At 46.0% G+C, this 17,916-nt stretch overlaps 1 protein-coding gene across 1 annotated transcript; it reads right to left on the bottom strand.

The window, feature by feature from the left end:
• Window positions 1-35: 35 nt before the first annotated feature.
• Window positions 36-17,741, bottom strand: WSB2 (WD repeat and SOCS box containing 2). The gene is made up of 9 exons (XM_005863783.2): window positions 17,596-17,741; window positions 17,340-17,508; window positions 9,069-9,313; window positions 8,775-8,906; window positions 4,106-4,206; window positions 2,845-3,017; window positions 1,992-2,102; window positions 1,764-1,871; window positions 36-1,152 (listed from the first exon to the last, which is right to left on the bottom strand). The coding sequence occupies exons 1-9, from the start codon at window positions 17,717-17,719 to the stop codon at window positions 990-992; spliced, it is 1,326 nt and encodes a 441-aa protein (XP_005863845.1). The 5' UTR covers window positions 17,720-17,741; the 3' UTR covers window positions 36-989.
• Between the last annotated feature and the right edge of the window lie 175 nt (window positions 17,742-17,916).

Here is a 17,916-nt window from a genome sequence, read left to right as displayed (position 1 = left end):
CTTGATTAGATAACCACATCACTGGAGGAGAAGAGTACTTTTAAGGAGCTATATTTGTGTAGGGGTAGAGCTGAAACTGGCTCACACGTCCAATGAGGAGAAGCAGCAGTCAGACCTCGTACATGAGAGTATCAGCTGAAGTAATGACAACACAATGCTTTACACAATTAAGGAGACATCTTCACAACTGTTCAGCTTAAGTACTATGGTTTTTAGATATCAAGAAAAACACAGTTGTACCTTAACATCTGTTGAGAAAATACAAATAAATATGCTAATGAGAGGCAAACAACCAACAACTCAGCCATCTGAACAGTCATGCAGTTTAGGAGTAAATCCTTGTGTAACCTGGCATATAAGTTTATCATCTGCACATGCACACCATTGTTTAAAAAAAGAAAAAGCCAATTATAGTGTATTAGTCAGGAGCACAGCCTGAGTCACCTGTAAGTTAGCTAATACCAGAGCCTGCTCCGTGAAAACTGTCCCACTGCTCAGAGAGAAGCTAGAGGAAGGAGAGACTTGCCAACACCAACTCTGACAACAGGAGAGAAGCTGAAACCAGGCCGCTGCTGCTGCATCTGAAACGGCCGGGACTAGGCAGGAGCCACACTTCCCAGCAGAGGGAGCGGAAACCCCTCGGCCGCTACAGAGGCTCGCGAGGCCTCTGACTCTTCTTACCAAAACCTCATTATCTGCACTTTGAATCAAAACTACTAGAAAGAATTCAAAACTTGTTTCTAAGTGGACTGAAGGTTGAAGATAAGGCTCTGTGGCCACGGAGGTGGAATCCCCTCTATGACTGACGTGTCGAGGGGAGAAGATCCATGACGAGTCCACTGGAATCTGGTTTTGCTACATTCTGTTCACAATTCCAAAGAGAAACTATGTCCATCCAAGACCAGATGTTTGGCCCATTATCCCAGCTACTCCTTCGCCAGGGAGCTGTATCTGCTACAGAGAAAACACACGAGATCGTGTAGCGCTGCTTACAAAGTCCTGTACGTGAGGAATTCTTTCATTTTCTTGGGGATTGGCAGTGCCAGCACTTGGTAGGTGGTGAGGAAACTTCGGAGGGCTTTCCGGCATAAGTGCTTCAGTGATGACAGGACCCGGGGAGCTGTCCAGAACTGGACGTGACCATCCCTTGTCCTGAAACAAAACGGAAACCAAAGCATTAAGACAGACCTTGGAAATAGCTGTTTCCATTGTGACGGATACTAATGTCTCTACTCCGACTTGCACTAGCAGGAGACTCGGGAGAGTGAAATGTAACCCTGGCTGCTGAAATGGATGTAAAAGCTGTGGTGCTGAATAATTAAGGCTGCTGAGAGGATTGTAAGACTCCAGACACCTCTGACACCAAGTGCTCTCTGCCAGCACAGCCCTTTCTAAATCACACTGTGAGGCCACAGGAGGAAGGATGCCACCTCCTGAGTTATAGATGGTCCCTGAAAGATGGTAGAGACCTTCTGCAGGAAGGGTTTCCATATAAGTTCTGCATCATCTTAATGGATGCGTCCTTGCGGGCTTGCTCCATGAGCTGTCATGAATTGTAACTCTTTAATTACACTTAGATTAAATATTAAGAATAAATGACAACCTATAGTGGCAGAATAGGATATTAGAGCTTTATGTAATCTTGCATTTTCTTAAAGCCTTCCTCGCAGGCAGGAAAACTCTAAATGCTTTCTTTCCTTAAAAAGCTCCATGGTACACTCAGCAGAAATTGCTGCCCATCTGTTCAGCTCACAGATACATACCCTGTGGCAATAACTCCACCGTGTGGAAAAAATGTGCAGCAAAGACCATTGGTCATGGGAGCAAATGCAATTGGAGTTTTCAGTTCCAGGGCCCAGATCCTGAGGAGTCTGGATGAGAAAGAAAAGCATGTTTGCACATTAGCAAACCTGGAGCCAGACGCCTAGGGAAACGCTACAATGACGTGCGAGCACCTGCTCTGAGGCCACATAAAGAGAGCCTCTGGTTACCTGTCATCCGCCACAGTGGCAAGGTACAAGCCTTCTGGAGAGAAGCACACAGATCTCAGGGAGCTAATGTGGACATCGCTGTCATCCATGGGGGGTTCGAGCTGGGCGTGGCTGAGGAGAAAGAAACAGGACAGTAAGGAGTGATGGCCACCCCTCACCCTTCACCTTCACCCCCAGGCAGGAGGCCAAACTACCTGGCTATGAAAAGGCTCAGGACGCATCTTGTACCCCATATGGAAAACCTTGGGACTTGCGGACTAGAAAAGAAGACTGGAGAAAAGTGCATTTACTAAGGCTCCAAGCGTCTTACAGAGGGGCCGGAGGTGGCTAACACTCCCTGTGCTAGTTTCCTTATGCAAAGTAGGTCAGCCCTTACTTGAATGCCACGGTACAAACTGAAAGTCATTTTTAGGCTCAGATACATGATAATTATAGGACTACCTATTATTTGCTTCATAAAATAGAGATAAAGGAGAAAAATAGACCAAATTTGTGCAAACATGAAAATTCATTATGGAAATAGCAGTTTCGATAAAAGGATCGTTCTGAACTTGTTACTACCGTTATTAGTAAATGGAAAAAAAGAGTCACTTTGAGGTTTCTTAATGCTGAATCCAAAGAAGTAAAGTCTCACTTAGCAGGAAGGTTGAAAGCACTGGGGTCTAATTTGAGAACTTAATTGACAAGAAAGCACTACTGTACACCAGCCTCAGAATAAGCACTGAACCCACCGTGTCTTTTACCCAGGATGCCCCTCCCATGCCCCGACTCTAAAAGGGACATGTCTCATCCAGCACAGGTTTCTCATCAGTCACCCCACAAGGAAGCCGTAAGCAGGGATGCGGGTCCTTACTGGAGTGACCTCAGCCTCTCGCCAGTGTAAGGGTCCCACATGATCACGTTGGTGTCGTAAGAAGCCGTGACAAGCAAGGCAGAGTCAGGGGAGAAGTCACAAGAGACAACACTGCTCTGGTGGCCCTCTAGCTTCCGGATTAATGTGTAGGACCGCATGCTCCATAGGAAGACCTGTGGAAAGTGACAGGGGCCTGGTTAGGGGCAGAAACATAGTATTTAGAATGTGAGCAGTGCCCACTTCAGGCCCCACGGCCAGAGGAAGCCACATTCCACCCTTTCTTCTACAGCTCTTCCAAAATGTATCATAGGCTTAAATAAGTGACAGTCCGCATTCTTGAGGTGCCTAACCAATGGACATGCTCGAGGAGGAGCAAACAGGGCCAACCTCAGGAAGACTGCCAGCTAACATGGGTCAGTAGAAGCTTCCGAGTTCTGCTTCTGAGCGCTGTTTGCAAACACGCAGTATGTGTGGATGAAGACCTAAGCCACATGCTAGCTTGTCCCTTCATTTAATACCAAAAATGGGGTCAGAGTGAGAACTCCAGGGCTACCAACACCTGAATCTGCCGTGCCATTTTACACCCGTGTGCTTCAGAAACATGGGACTCTGCCCCACCACTACACATCGGACACAGCTCATCACTTTCAACATTCCTGAGAGTCATTACAAATAGGATTTTATTTTCTTTCCTTTAAGAAAACTCTCACTTTCACATAGTTCCAAAACTCCAATGAATGATTAACCACCTGGGCTGCACCAAACAGTGAATTCTTAACTTTCCCAAGTCAGCCACAGCACACAGCTCCATGCAAAACTGTTCCCAAAGTATTCTTGGGTTTCTAATACTTCTTTAAAAACAACAGACAGGATGTCAGGGCAAAGTTCAATAAGTAGCTGTACATTTTATGATCTGAAATGAAAAGCCTAATTAGGTAGCTATAAACTAGATGGTTCAAAGGAAATCTGGATCCATACATGGGTTGCAACTTTTGAAATCGTAGACTCTCTAAGGGGAAAAGAAATTTAAAAAGCACCCCTTTCCCATTTGTCATCGCTTTCCAATGAAGGTAGCGATCTACGTAAACTTAACCTCCTCTTTTGGCTCATGTCGAAGTGCAAATCAAAAGGGAGGGATGCAGGAGGCAGGGTTTGAGACACTTGGTTTACTTACCCTCTCACACACAAGGCGGCTACAACACCTCCAGGGCTTGCCGAACCAACACAACAGAGGAAATAACACCTGATGTGTGAGACTTACCGACTTTTCTCCAGCTGCAGAGCAAAGCATGCTGCAGTCCGGGGAGATGGAGCAGCAGTAAACCCACTGCAGATGGCCCGACAACACCTGAATCTGTTTACCTGGCAGACAAAGGGGCAGACAGTGAGCTGTCTCAAACCACGAAGCAGGAAGACTGAGGGTAGTGATGGGCCACCCACCCAGTTCTCTAGCAACTGAGTGCCACCGCCCACTTTTTAATGCAGAGAAAGCAATATGACAAAACCTGCCATTTAAATACCTGAAATCTATTAATATGATATTCTAACACCCAAGGGAAATCACTGCCCACTGTTTCACCAAACTCCACAGGATCATCAGGACAAACGGTATAGACAGATCAGGTTCGATAGATCCCTTTGATAGCAAAGAACATTCTTCTCCAGTCCCCCAACCACCTCAATTATACTTAGAAGCATCCTTCCGAATTTGAGAGTATCTTCACTTCTCTCTGTAATGGTTTCCCCCTCGCCACAAGGTTCCCACTCCGCACCCTCCCCCTCACCGCCCCCCCCAGGTGTCTGGATGAGCAATGGTGCAGTTACTAGGGCCACGTGTTCTGGAGTCAGGCAAACTTGGGCTTGAACACTGGCTCCACTGTTCACTTAGCACACAATCCTAAATCACTCACGCAACCTCTCCAGGTTTCAGTTTTTGAAAAAAACAAAATGCCCATCCATAGGGAAATGAGTGAATAGAGAGTGTAACAGGTGGATCCACCCTGTTAATTCATATTAAATTAAGAATCTAGATTTCCCATGGAGTATCTTTAATGAAAAAACAAGATTCAGGAAAAAAATATAAAGACTATGATTCCATTCTTGTGAAACATAATGACTCCAAAACCCATAAATGTAAGAGTGTGATTGTCCGAATAGGGTCATACAAGTGTAAGCAAAATATGGAAAGAGATATGGAAGACTCTTAGCATGGGCTACACAAGATTACAGGGGGATTATGGAGGAATTCAACCGAAGGGAGAATTAGAAAGATGGCAAGGCTGGTGAGGGCAGGAATCAAGCTAAAATAAAAGGGAAAAAACTTTTAAAATATTTTTGTTTTGTTAATCCTCACCTGAGGAGATTTTTTCCATTGCTTTTCAGAGAGAGTGGAAGGGAAAGATGGAGGGGGAAGAGAGAAACATTGATGTGAGAGAGTCACATGAACTGGTTGCTTCTCACATGCGCCCCGACCCCCAATTGGGGGCAGAGAGCAAACCCACACCCAAGTATGTGACCTTGACCAGGAATCAAACCTAAGACCCTCCAGTACTTGGGCCGACGCTCTAACCACTGAAAAGCCCCAACCAGGGCAGGAAAAAAATTTAAAAAATATATATATAGATAGATATATAGATATACATATATAATATAAAAATATATATATGCTACTTTATTCTTTAAAATATATATTTTTTATTTTAAGAATATATATGGTCATTTATAAATTTATGGGTATGTGTGGATAAATATAAATTTTTAAGAGTCAGTCATGGTTTCTCCAGCTATCAAACAAGAACAGTACACCTGCCCTGAGGTCGTCGTGAGTGTTGAATAAATTAAGGCACGTCAGGTAGGGCAGGGCCCAATACCTGGGAACACTGCCTTATTCCCCTCCTGTTTGAAAAGCCCTAATTGGTCTAGTGATTCTGCCCACTCTGTCACCCGCAGCTTCCCAACCACCAAGTGATTTTCAAAGCCACTTCCAGAACCTGCCTTCAATGGTGGCACTGCCTCTGAACAACCCTCCTGGTCAGCAGGCCTAGCTTGGACGGTATGACTACGAGCCCCACAGTAACGGGAGGAACTGGACAGAGGTCTCTTAGTGACGAGGGGCCCTCAGGTGAGGAAACTACATGCACCTCCTCCTCAGCTGTTTTGACAAATTATTGGACTCGTTTCTAAGAGGGAAACAGACAGGGCCCCTGTCACAGTTTAGAGAACAGCCATGGCTCAGGCAAGAGTGCGGTGCCTTTGCATCATCAGGGATGAGCGTGTCTCTTCATGAACTGCCCGCATCACCATTTCCTCTTCCCACCTCCCTCCAGCCTCCGCGTGCCCACCCAGGTGGGGGAGGAATGACCTGCTAACGAATTCCCCTTCCCTGTGTCACCTTCCAGTTCGAGGATCAACACCAGAGACGTGCGGAATTCTTCACTGGGCTGCTCCTCTATAATTCTGTTCAAGGCAGAATTGCATAAAAGCCGACCCCCTCAAGCCTGAGAGAATTCTTCTAGACCTCGATTCTACTTCACAAAGAAACTTTACTTCTAACAGGAAGTGCCCAGGGAGGATGACTTCCTCTAGATCAGCGGTTCTCAACTGGGGAGACTATGCCCTCCACGTGGACACTGGCAATGTCTGCACACATTGTGGTTGTCACGACTGTAGAGGGTGCTGCTGGCATCTACAGGGTAGAGCCCATAACAAAGAATTATGCAGCCCAAGGAGAGACCAAGATGGCGGCATAGGTAAACACCGCAGACTGCTGCCGCAAACAACCACTTCAAAAATACAACTAAAAGACGGAACGGACATCACCCAGAACCGCAAGAAGGCTGGCTGAGGAGAGACTCTTCAACTAGAAGGAAAAATAACAGCACACCGAGGCTCAGAGGAGGCGCAGTGTGGAAAAAACTCAGGTGCGGAGGTGCGCGCGCAAAGCGGGCTGGTGGCTGAGAGCGCGGTTGTCGTTTTCGGTCAGGGGGGAGTCTCAGACTCTGAGCTCCAGATACGGGCGAATCGCTGGGGACTCGGACCCAAACGGGAGAAGCGGGAGTGTCTGGCATCAGTTGGAAGGCAGCTTTCCCTCCGAGGTTTGCAGCGGTTCCGGGGGTTCTGAGAAGCAGAGCCTCTGGGAACGGGACTGAGAGGGGCCATAACCGCTCCCTCCGCCCGCCCGCCCTGTTGAGCCCGCCCCGCCCAAGCCCTGCGCAGAGCCATTTGCCAGATCGCCTCAGGCAAAGGCTAGATTAGCACCTCCCCAGAGGACAGAAGTTTTCCGCGGCAGACACAGCTGATTCACACAGCCAGTCGGCCTGGTGGTCAAATCCCTCTAGTATTAACTACAACAATCAAGGCTCAACTAGAACAAGACTGCGCACAAAGACCACTAGGGGGTGCACCAAGAAAGCATAAAAAATGCGGAGACAAAAAAACATGACAGAAATGGAGGATATAGAGCTAAAAATCGCAATTTTGAGGGCTTGCAAAAATGTGCTAGAAGCTGTCAATAAACTTGAGGAGAGAGTCACGAAAACTAATGAGACCCTCGATGCTATGATAAAGAACCAACTAGAAATTAAGCATACACGGACTGAAATAAAGAATATTATACAGACACCCAATAGCAGACCAGAGGAGCGCAAGAATCAAGCCAAAGATTTGAAATGCGAAGAAGCAAAAAACACCCAACCGGAAAAGCAAAATGAAAAAAGAATCCGAAAATACGAAGATAGTGTAAGGAGCCTCTGGGACAGCTTCAAGCGTACAAACATCAGAATAATTGGGGTGCCAGAAGATGAGAGACAGCAAGATATTGAAAACCTATTTGAAGAAATAATGGCAGAAAACTTCCCCCACCTGGTGAAAGAAATGGACTTACAGGTCCAAGAAGCGCAGAGAACCCCAAACAAAAGGAATCCAAAGAGGACCACACCAAGACACATCATAATTAAAATGCCAAGAGCAAAAGACAAAGAGAGAATCTTAAAAGCAGCAAGAGAAAGAGACTCAATTACCTACAAGGGAATACCCATACGACTGTCAGCTGATTTCTCAACAGAAACTTTGCAGGCCAGAAGGGAATGGCAAGAAATATTCAAAGTGCTGAATACCAAGAACCTACAACCAAGAATACTTTATCCAGCAAAGCTATCATTCAGAATTGAAGGTCAGATAAAGAGCTTCACAGATAAGGAAAAGCTAAAGGAGTTCATCACCACTAAACCAGTATTATACGAAATGCTGAAAGGTATCCTTTAAGAAGAGGAAGAAGAAAAAGGTAAAGATACAAATTGTGAACAACAAACATGCATCTATCAACAAGTGAATCTAAGAACCAAGTGAATAAATAATCTGATGTACAGAATGAACTGGTGATTATAATGAATCAGGGACATAGAAAGGGAATGGACTGACTATTCTTGGGGGGGAAAGGGGAATGGGAGATGCGGGAAGAAACTGGACAAAAATCGTGCACCTAGGGATGAGGACAGGGGGTGGGGAGGGAGGGCGGAGGGTGGGGCGGGAACTGGGAGGAGGGGAGTGCATTTATCATTCTTCTAAATTAAAGAATTATGCAGCCCAAAATGTCAGTGATGCCATGGTGGGAAAGGTATTCTCCATCACCGTATTTTCAATAAAGGTGAGATCAACAGTGGCAAAAACTGGTTCTATTGGTTTAAAAAAATCTCAGTTTTTTCCTTACAGTGTATAAATATGTATTCAATCAACAGACAGATATACAGAATTAAAATCTTCAAGGGATGAGGGGGAGTGATTAAGAAAAAATTGTCGGAAAAGGCTCCTAAAGAAACAAGAATAGAAAAAAAGATGGAGAAACACTACTCTGGGTAAAAATGACACAGGTAAAGCAGGGAAAGGAGCACACATAGTATTTTAGGAGTCCCGGGAGTCCATCGCCTCCTTACCATGCTTATTCAGGTCCCAGATGCGCAGGGTCTTATCCCGAGACGCAGAGACCAAAATCAAACTGCCACTGGGTGTGAAGCTCAGATCTCTCACAACATCTTGGTGGCCGGAAAGATTCAAAAGCAGGAGCCCTAGCGGGGCAGCAGGAGCACTCGGTCAGTGGGAGAGATGGCACCTGGTCTGCCCATCACAGCTGCACCCCTCAGCCGACTGGGGGGCTGGGGCCCTTCAAGCCCCCGATGAGGACATGCACACGAGCCTCCAGGACCTTGTGCCAGCCAGAAACGACCTACCTGTCTGCACCTCCCAGATCTTGATCTGCCCATCGTTGAGCCCCGTCGCGAGGATCAGGCAGGAGGCGTCTGGCCCTGGGGGATGGTGGCGTGCCCAGAGCTTCCTGCTGGGTGGAGAAGGCCACGGGCTGAAGGCCAAACCCCACACAATCTGCCCACAGTCCAGAGTCTTCTCCTTCGGGCTGCCTCGCCCTTTTGTATCATTTTTGCTGCTTCGGCTTTTGGCTTCAAACCCTTTAGGGATGCTGGGGAGGTAGAGAGTTCTTAATGAGTACGAAGCTGTCACCAAGTGAACCCACTTTTCATCCTGGGTATCTAAGACTTGAAAGTCCTGGCCACAACCTGGGCTTCGGTGAATGCTGGTGTGATTTTTCGTTTTCGAATTCGTGTAACAGAGGCTTCCCTGGCCTTGGCTCATCCCATCTGGGACAGCCCTGCAATGGGGGCCTGCCTGTGGGAGCAAGTCCTCTGGGGGTGTGGGAAAGGAAAGGCGCACTCAGCCTTTCCCACGGGAAAGCAAGCGCGCTGCCGGTCTGGAGCTAGGACTGAACTGAGCCTCGCTAGCCATCCGCAGCTCTCCTGCCTGAGGAGCCTCCCATCTCTAGCTTAGAAAACTCCCAAGCAGCAGGGAAATATACCCTTTTCCTGCCCACACTTGGCTTGGTACACACTGATTTCTGCCTTCACTCGCTATATTCCAACCAATTAATAAGGCTCTTTCATTTACTTCCAACCAGCAGGATAGCCCACAGAGAGAAAGAACCCACAGAACCACTCAGGGGTGCACTGAGCAACTGGAGCCTCTGCCTTTAACTTTCTACTTTAACACTCGGTCCCTAACTACTGGGCCCTCCACCACTCGCCTGGCAGCCAGTATCTCAAAGGCATGAGCAGTTAGACAGCCGGAGGTTCAGCCAGAACACCTGACGTTTCCTGCCGGTGATGCACTTGATCAGTGTGAGCATGAGGTCCTACTTCCCTACGTGACCCTGACCACACCCTGGGGCATATCAAACAGGGGAAATGGAGATGACAAAGCTGGAGCTGAGTTCCATGAGAAATCCTAGACCACACAGATGTAGCGGGACCTTTTTAGGTACTACATTTGTCCCCAAAAGGAAGGAAATCACATGTTTGTCAGTTGTGTGGTTGAAATAGACTAAAAACATTTAACCAAGCTCACCTATAAAGCTAGGAGGGATGGAAGCACTGTAGCCTCCTTTGGCTCTAAAGCTCTATTAATCGAAATCAGAGGTCGGCAAGCTCTGCCTAGGCCAGCAGCCTGATTTTATAAATAAAGTTTTAATGGAATACCACCACGCTCATGTGCTCACCTGTTTTCTATGGGTGCTTTGATGCTGTAACGGCCTAGCTGAGTGCCGCTGACAGACACATGGCCTACAAAACCGAAAATATTTACTATTTGGGCCTTTACAGAAAAAAATTGCTGACCCCTGGTCTAAATGGCCCAATATAGTCTGAGATTTTGTTATTCTGACAAAACATGTGGATGTGATAATGAATATCTTTTTGATTGGGCCTGCCCAACCCACACATGGCCCCACACACATCGCAGACCTGCCTGGCCCTGGCACAGGAGCCTGAGTTTGCCATCCAGGGAAAAAGCACGTAAAAGGCAGGCTATGGAAAAACTTCACAGGACAGCGTGACCCTCTAAAGTTATATTTGTTTTATTTTTTATAAAATCCTAATTTCTGTATTTGAATTAAGGGATACTTTTATAGCTACTTTATTCCAAAGAAATTAAGGCACATTAATATGTTAAATCATTTTAATATCATTCATTTAATTTCTCTAGAAAGATACTAAAATCTCCACCTTAGGGGTAGAGTTGACTTTCCTGTGGTCCCCAAATCAGGGGCAGATTTGGAACCAGAACATAAGTAAGTCTTGGGAATCCTAGCCTACTGCTCAACAGATCCCCTGGACTTCTGAGTCTGTCAATGAATCAAGGGATGAGCTACATGGGAGGTGGGGAGGTGCAGCTTGAAAAGGGGTAACTAGGGGCAAGGTAGGCTCATTGGGAGAACTTCACTGAAATTAAAGTTTCTAAAAAGTTTATTTCTAAAAGTATTACAACTATTTGGTTAGTATCAATTACTTGCTCCATATCAAAAGCACATATGACATTTTAAAATGTGTAACAATCCTGGGCCCGCCCGGCGTGACCTAAGAACCAGGAGATCAAGGTTCAATTCCCATCAGAGCACATGCCCAGGTTGTGGGCTCAATCCCCAGTAGGGGGCGTGCAGGAGGCAGCCTATCAGTGATTCTCTCTCATCACTGATGTTCCTATATCTCTCTCCCCCTCCTCCCTTCCTCTCTGAAATCAATAAAAATATTTTTTAAAGGTGTAACAATCCTAAGATCATAAATGCCCCAGACTCCTCCTTTTGTAAAGGACTTAACAATTATTTTGAATTATAAAAATAACAGAAATGTGGGGAAAATTTGGAAGTGAGGCTATTAATAGTTAATATGGGAAGACTATATTTACCTATAATACTGTATATATTTAAGTACAAAAATCACTTTTAGGAAAAAAACACACACATATTTCATTTTATGCTTTTTAAAAAATCCTCATCTGAGGATATGTTGACCGATTTTAGAGAAAGGAACTGAGAGAGAGAGAGAAAGAGAGAAACATCGATTGGCTGCACCCAACCAGGGATCAAACCTGCAATCTAGGTATGTGCCCTGACCAGGAATCACCCACAACCTTTTTGGTGTACAGAACAATGTTCCAGCCAACTGAGCCACCTGGCCAAGGCCATTTTATGCTTTTAAAAACTTTTTCAGACTATAGATTTATATCAGACTTAATTCTGGATGTGAAGTTTAGTCCCCTGTACTTAGTGAGTGGATCAATAAACAATGAATGGCCCTATCCAGTCTGGCTCAATGGATACAGCCTGCGGACTGAAGGGTCCCAGGTTCGATTCTGGTCAAGGGCACATGCCTGGGTTGTGGGCTGCATCCCCAGTAGAGGGCATGCAGGAGGCAGCCGATCAATGATTCTCTCTCATTATAGACATTTCAATCTCTCTTTCCCTCTCCCTCTCTCTCTCTGAAATCAATAAAAACATATTTAAAAAACAACAACAACAATAAATGACCTTGGCATTATTTAACTGACTACAGAAGGAACCGAAAATCACGACTAAAAAAACAACAACAAAACACACACACACACACACACACGGAAAACTACAAGACATTGAAAAAAGAGATAGAGGAAGATATACACAAGTGGAAGAATATGCCATGTTCATGGAAAGGTAGAATCAACATCATTAAAATGTCCATATTACCCAAGACAATCTACAGATTCAAGGCAATCCCTATTAAAATACCAAGAGCATATTTCACAGAGCTAGAACAAATATTCCAAAAATTTATATACAATCAAAAAAGACCCCGAATAGCTGCAGCAATCTTAAGAAAGAAAAACAAAGTTGGAGGAATCACAATACCAGATTTCAAGTTATATTACAAAGCCACCTAACTCAAAACAGCCTGGTACTGGCATAAGAACAGATATATAGACCAATGGAACAGAACAGAGAACCCAGCAATTGACCTAAGTCATTATGCTCAATTTATATTTGACAAAGGAGTCAAGATAGTCTCTTCAATAAATGGTGTTGGGAAAATTGGACAGATATAAGCAAAAAAATGAAATTAGACCACCAACTTACACCATACACCAAAATAAACTTAAAATGGATAAAAGACTTAAATGTAAGACATGAAGCCATAAAAATCCTAGAAGAAACCACTGGCAGCAAAATCTCAGACATCTTGTAGCAATATGTTTACGGATACATCTCCTAGGACAATGGAAATTAAGGAGAAAATAAACAAATGGGACTACATCAAAATAAAGAGCCTCTGCACAACAAAAGAAACCATCAATAAAATAACAAGAGTGCCCACCCCATGGGAGAACATATTTGGGTTAACCTCCAAAATCCACAGGGAACTCATACTACTTAACAAAAGGAAGACAAACAATCCAATTAAAAAATGGGCAAAGGACCTAAATAGACACTTCTCCAAAATGGACATACAGAATGCCAAGAGACATATGAAAAAGTGCTCAAAGTCACTGATCATCTGAGAGATGCAGATGCAAATCAAAATGACAATGAGGTACCACCTTATACCTGTTAAATGACTATCATCAACAAATCGACAAACGACAAGTGTTGGTGGGGATGTGGAGAAAAGGAACCCCTGTGCACTGCTGGTGGGAATGCAGACTGGTGCAGCCACTGTGGAGAACAGTATGGAGCTTCCTCAAAAGATTAAAAATGGAACTCCCATTTGACCCAGTGATCCCACTTCTAGGAATATATCCCAAGAAATCAGAAACACCAATCAGAAAGGATATGTGCACCCCTATGTTCATAGCAGCACAATTCACCATAGCTAAGATCTGGAAACAGCCCAAGTACCCATCAGCAGATGAGTGGATTAAAAAACGGTGGTACATCTACACAATGGAATACTACGCAGCTGTAAAAAAGAAAGAACTCTTATTATTTGCAACAGCATGGATGGAGAAAGATAAGTGTCACATGATCTCACTCATATGTGGAATCTAATGAACAACATAAACTGATGAAGGAAAATAGACCCAGAGACATAGAAACATCGAACAGGCTCAATCCTCAGAGGGAAGGCAGGGGAGGGTGGAGGGGAAAAGAGATAAATCAATGAACTCATGCGTATATGCATAACCCATAGACACAGACAATAGGGTAGTAAAGGCTTGGGGGAGAGAAGGGTGGAAGAGGGCAATGGGGGGAAAAAGGGACATATATAATACTTTCAACAATAAAGATTTATTAAAAAATACACACAATCTTTGACAGCTGCTAAAATATATAAAAACTAGGCACCCAGTGCACGAATTTGTGCACCTTGAAAGGAACTGTGGGCCTCGAGGCTGTGGTGGGCACAGGGGCGGGTCTTGGCCCATCCTCCACGCCCCCGCCCGGCCCCTCCCGCCATGGCCCCCAGTCCCCTATCTGCTGGCAGCCCCGCTACCACCGCCACTGCTCCCACATGCTGAGGGACTACATCAGCAGGTGCGAGCAGCAGCTACTGCCCTGATCACCCCTCAGGAGCAGGGGGAGATGGAGAAGCCCTGAGGGGCGATCGGGGCTGGCAGCCACCACTTGCACCCACGGAAGGCACGGAGTGATCGGGACCTGCATCAGGCGCCAGCAGTGAGTGAGAGCAGGGCCGTTGCTGGCAGCAGGTGTGAGCAAGCCGGCACCAGCAGCAGGTGCAAGCACCAGGCGAGACCGCGGTGGGGGGGAGCAAAGAATTTTCAGTAACCACCAAAGGCTTGCCCTGATGACAGTGACTGGTGCCCCGCCTTGGTCTGGTGCCCCCTCTCACCTGCCCCACCATCCCGCCATGGCTGATGTCTGCCATGTTCCCCACTGTGCCGCCTGCTGCCAATGCCCGCCATGTTCTGTGCACGCCCCCTGGTGGTCAGCGCACATCATACCAACCAGTTGGTTGGTCTGCCATTCGGTCTATTTGCATATTAGGGTTTTATATATATAGATGCCATAATGTCCTTAACCATTGTCTCATCATCCAATTTGTAGCTGTTTCTGATTTTTAACTACTATATAATTAATTTCATGATGCATGTAAATAGATGAGCCCGTTTCTGAGATTCCTAATCACTGTTAGGACATTTTTAAGGTCTTTAATGCCTATTGTCAAATAGATTTCCTTCCAGAAAGTGCACAAATTTACCCCCTAACCCCAACAGTGTACAGAGTACCCATCTCAGCAAACTCTCATCAGCTTTACCTATTATCAAGGCAACACATTTCAGACTAAACTTCTAAAAAACTTAAATCTAATATACAATTTATAAGAAATGCCTAAAGCAAAACAAATGAAAGCCTCAAGGGCACAGGCTGTGTGTTTGGTTTATTTAGGATTCTCGCCCCCGGCTCAGTTTTAGGCAAAGAAGATTTGCAACAAATGTTGGCTGAAAACATAAATGCAGACAGAGTTACCCTGGGACAAATGAAAAATGCAAATGCTGGGCCACTGACTGGGGGCTCAGAGCTTTCAGACCCTGGGACCTGTCCAGCCCAAAGAAAGAAAAATATCAGAAACTAAACGTGGTAGATAATGAAAAGACAACACCCTATTTTAAAATGGGCAAAGGCTCTGAGTAGACAATTCTCCAAAGCAGATATACAACAAAGGGCCAATAAGCACATGGAAAGGTGCTCAACATCAGTGCCCATCAAGGAAATGCACATCAGAACCACAGTAAGAGGCCACTTCATACCAACCAGGGCGGCTGGGCTACAATCACAAAGACAGACAATAGCAAGTGTTGGGGAGGATGTGAAAATTTCTTAAACTCACACATTGCTGGTGGGATTGTAAAATGGTAGAGCCACTTTGAAAAAGTCTGATAGTTCCTCAAACGGTTAAACACAGAAAACATATGAAATCATATTGAGACAGGCCAATAAGCCAGGACAAATGGAATAGGGAAACTGAGGCAGTTAGCTGAACAAACTCGCAAAGCAATTTACAGTAGATACAGGAGGTCACCTTCCTAGAAATAACATCTAGGCCTCAGCTGTATTCCAGCCTCCAGACCAAGAAAAGCAGCAAAACCAGGTGGGCGACACCAGGACCAGCCACGATGACTGACAACTCCCAGCCCTAACACTGACCAATCAGTAAAGACCAGGAACCTGGATGGGCACACCTAGAAGACTGATGAATATTCTGTGGAGACCCTCCCCTGAGACCTTCCCGCCTTTGAGATAAAGTCTCAAGACAAAGGGCCCAGGGCGTGCTCTGGGTCTAGGGCAGTGGTCGCCAACCGGTGGTCCCCAGACCACTGGTGGTCCGTGAGGTCTGGAAGGGTTGGCAACTGCTGGTTTAAGGAAACCTTTGGAGCAGCGGACCAACTGGTGGTCCGTGAGGTCTGAAAAGTTGGCAACTGCTGGTCTAGGGAGCAGCCCCTGCCATTTCCTTCCCCTTCTTCTTCCTCCCACGAGCATGCATCTCCTACACCCCAAAGGACCCACAAGACTTGCACCTGGGGAGCAATGGGCGGCAGCAGCTTAGTCGTCAAAGGCTAGTCCCCTGAACCTGTTCCCAAGGCGCCCTTTTCGCTGACTTCCCAGAGAGCTAAGGCAGCCCAGCCTCGGCTCTCCTGTTGCTTCTGCAATGCCGGGTCCTGTCTTGTTTTGCGACCCCAGCTTTAATAAATGTTCCCTCATAGTCATCCGGGCTCGTGTTGTGAAATTTTTCCTGCACCAAGAACCACCAAGGGCCAGGTCCCCTTTCTGGTAACAACATGTCCACACAAAGACTTGTACATAGATGTTCATGGCAGCATTCTTTATAATAGCCAAAGGTGAAAACAACCCAAATGTCCACCGATTGATAAATGTATAAACAAAATGTGGTTATCTCCATACAATGGAATATTTGGCAATGAAAGGAAATAAAGTACTGATACATGCATCAACATAAATAACTGAAAACACTGAGTGAACGAAGCCAGTCAAAAAAAGTCTACGTATTATCTGATTGATATGAAATGTTCAGAATAGGCAATCTATAACGACAGAAAGTAAATTAGTGGCTACGCAGGGCTGGCGAGTAGAGGGGTTTGGAGGGTGCTGGCTTAGGGATGTAGGTTTCTTTTATTAGTAATGAAAATGTTCTAAGATTGTTTTATAGGTGGGGGTTGGAGTAAGGGGAGGAGAAAGGACTGTGCTCTGCCGATTGGCCAGGAGCAAGTCGGTGTCTTGTTCCTGGGTGTGGCTAGCAGAGGCTTAGACTTCCGGGAAGGAGCTCCTTGCCAAGCACATGGCCAAGGTAAGATGGAGGGCGTATTCCTTGCCCTTTCAATGTAGGTTTCTTTTATTAGTAATGAAAATGTTCTAAGATTAGTCATGGTGATAGATACACTTTAAATGGGCAAACTGTATGGTGGGTAAATTATATCTCAATGAATCTGTTTTTAAAAACTCGGGGCTAACGTAATCTCGATAGAATTAATTTTCCCACGTCCTGCACGTGGGGCTCTGTGAGTCCAGTGGCGGATTCCTGAACTGTCCCGCCGTTTCCCTCTCCTGTTCTCAGGCAGCAAGACCCAAGAGCAGGTAGTAGTTTGAATAAGCGCTCCCGTTCCTCGGCGCGTGAGGACTCCCTCGTGCCTTGGGAGGCCAGAGTACTTACAACTGCTCCTCCAGCGGCCAGGGGATCAGCTTGACAATGCAGTGTCCTTGCGACCAAGCAAACCAGGAGCCATCTGGGGAGAAGGCGACACTCCAGGTTTCACAGCTCGACTTCCAATCGAACTGGTGGGGGCGCCCGGGCTTGAGTTCGGCCAGCAGCAGCGGTTCCTCTGGGACAGGAGACAGCATGCTTCAAACCAGCACTCTCACTTCCCTCCTCACCACCCTGACTCAGACCCGGAAAGCCACTGTCTCACCATGGCACGGGTGGGATTCTGGGAGGGAATTGCCACTTAAGTGACCTGGGGCAGTACCAGTAGCCAAAGGCCACATTCCACCTCGGTTACTCAGCTCTGGCACTCCCCTCTGCTGGTTACCCATGACTCAGTAACCTTTGGAAGGGTAAACCCAGTGACCAGAGGCCTCATTTTCCTATGAATGCCTGAAGAGGAAGAAAGGAGAGGACCAGATCAGGACTAGCCCAGGCAAGACTGTTAGATGGTGCAGATTAGGAGGCTTTCAAATGTATTTAAATTCTCCTCAAAAGAGCCCGCTCCTGGGAGAAAATTTCTCTGAAA

The sequence above is a fragment of the Myotis brandtii genome, unplaced genomic scaffold, assembly GCF_000412655.1.
Source record: "Myotis brandtii unplaced genomic scaffold, ASM41265v1 scaffold181, whole genome shotgun sequence".
Classification (NCBI taxonomy): Eukaryota; Metazoa; Chordata; class Mammalia; order Chiroptera; family Vespertilionidae; genus Myotis; species Myotis brandtii.
Note: the sequence above shows the minus strand (reverse complement) of the source record. Positions and strands in the feature narration are given on the sequence as shown.

Bases quoted from the DNA above. Each gene is read 5' to 3' on its own strand.
- WSB2 (XM_005863783.2), bottom strand. From the start codon at position 17,719: ATGGGTAACCAGCAGAGGGGAGTGCCAGAGCTGAGTAACCGAGGTGGA. The intron at 9,314-17,339 runs GTAAGTACTCTG...CTACCTCCCCAG, and splicing joins TGGCCGCTGGAGGAGCAGTT to CATCCCTAAAGGGTTTGAAG. The intron at 1,872-1,991 runs GTAACCAGAGGC...TTTCTCATCCAG, and splicing joins GCCACTGTGGCGGATGACAG to ACTCCTCAGGATCTGGGCCC.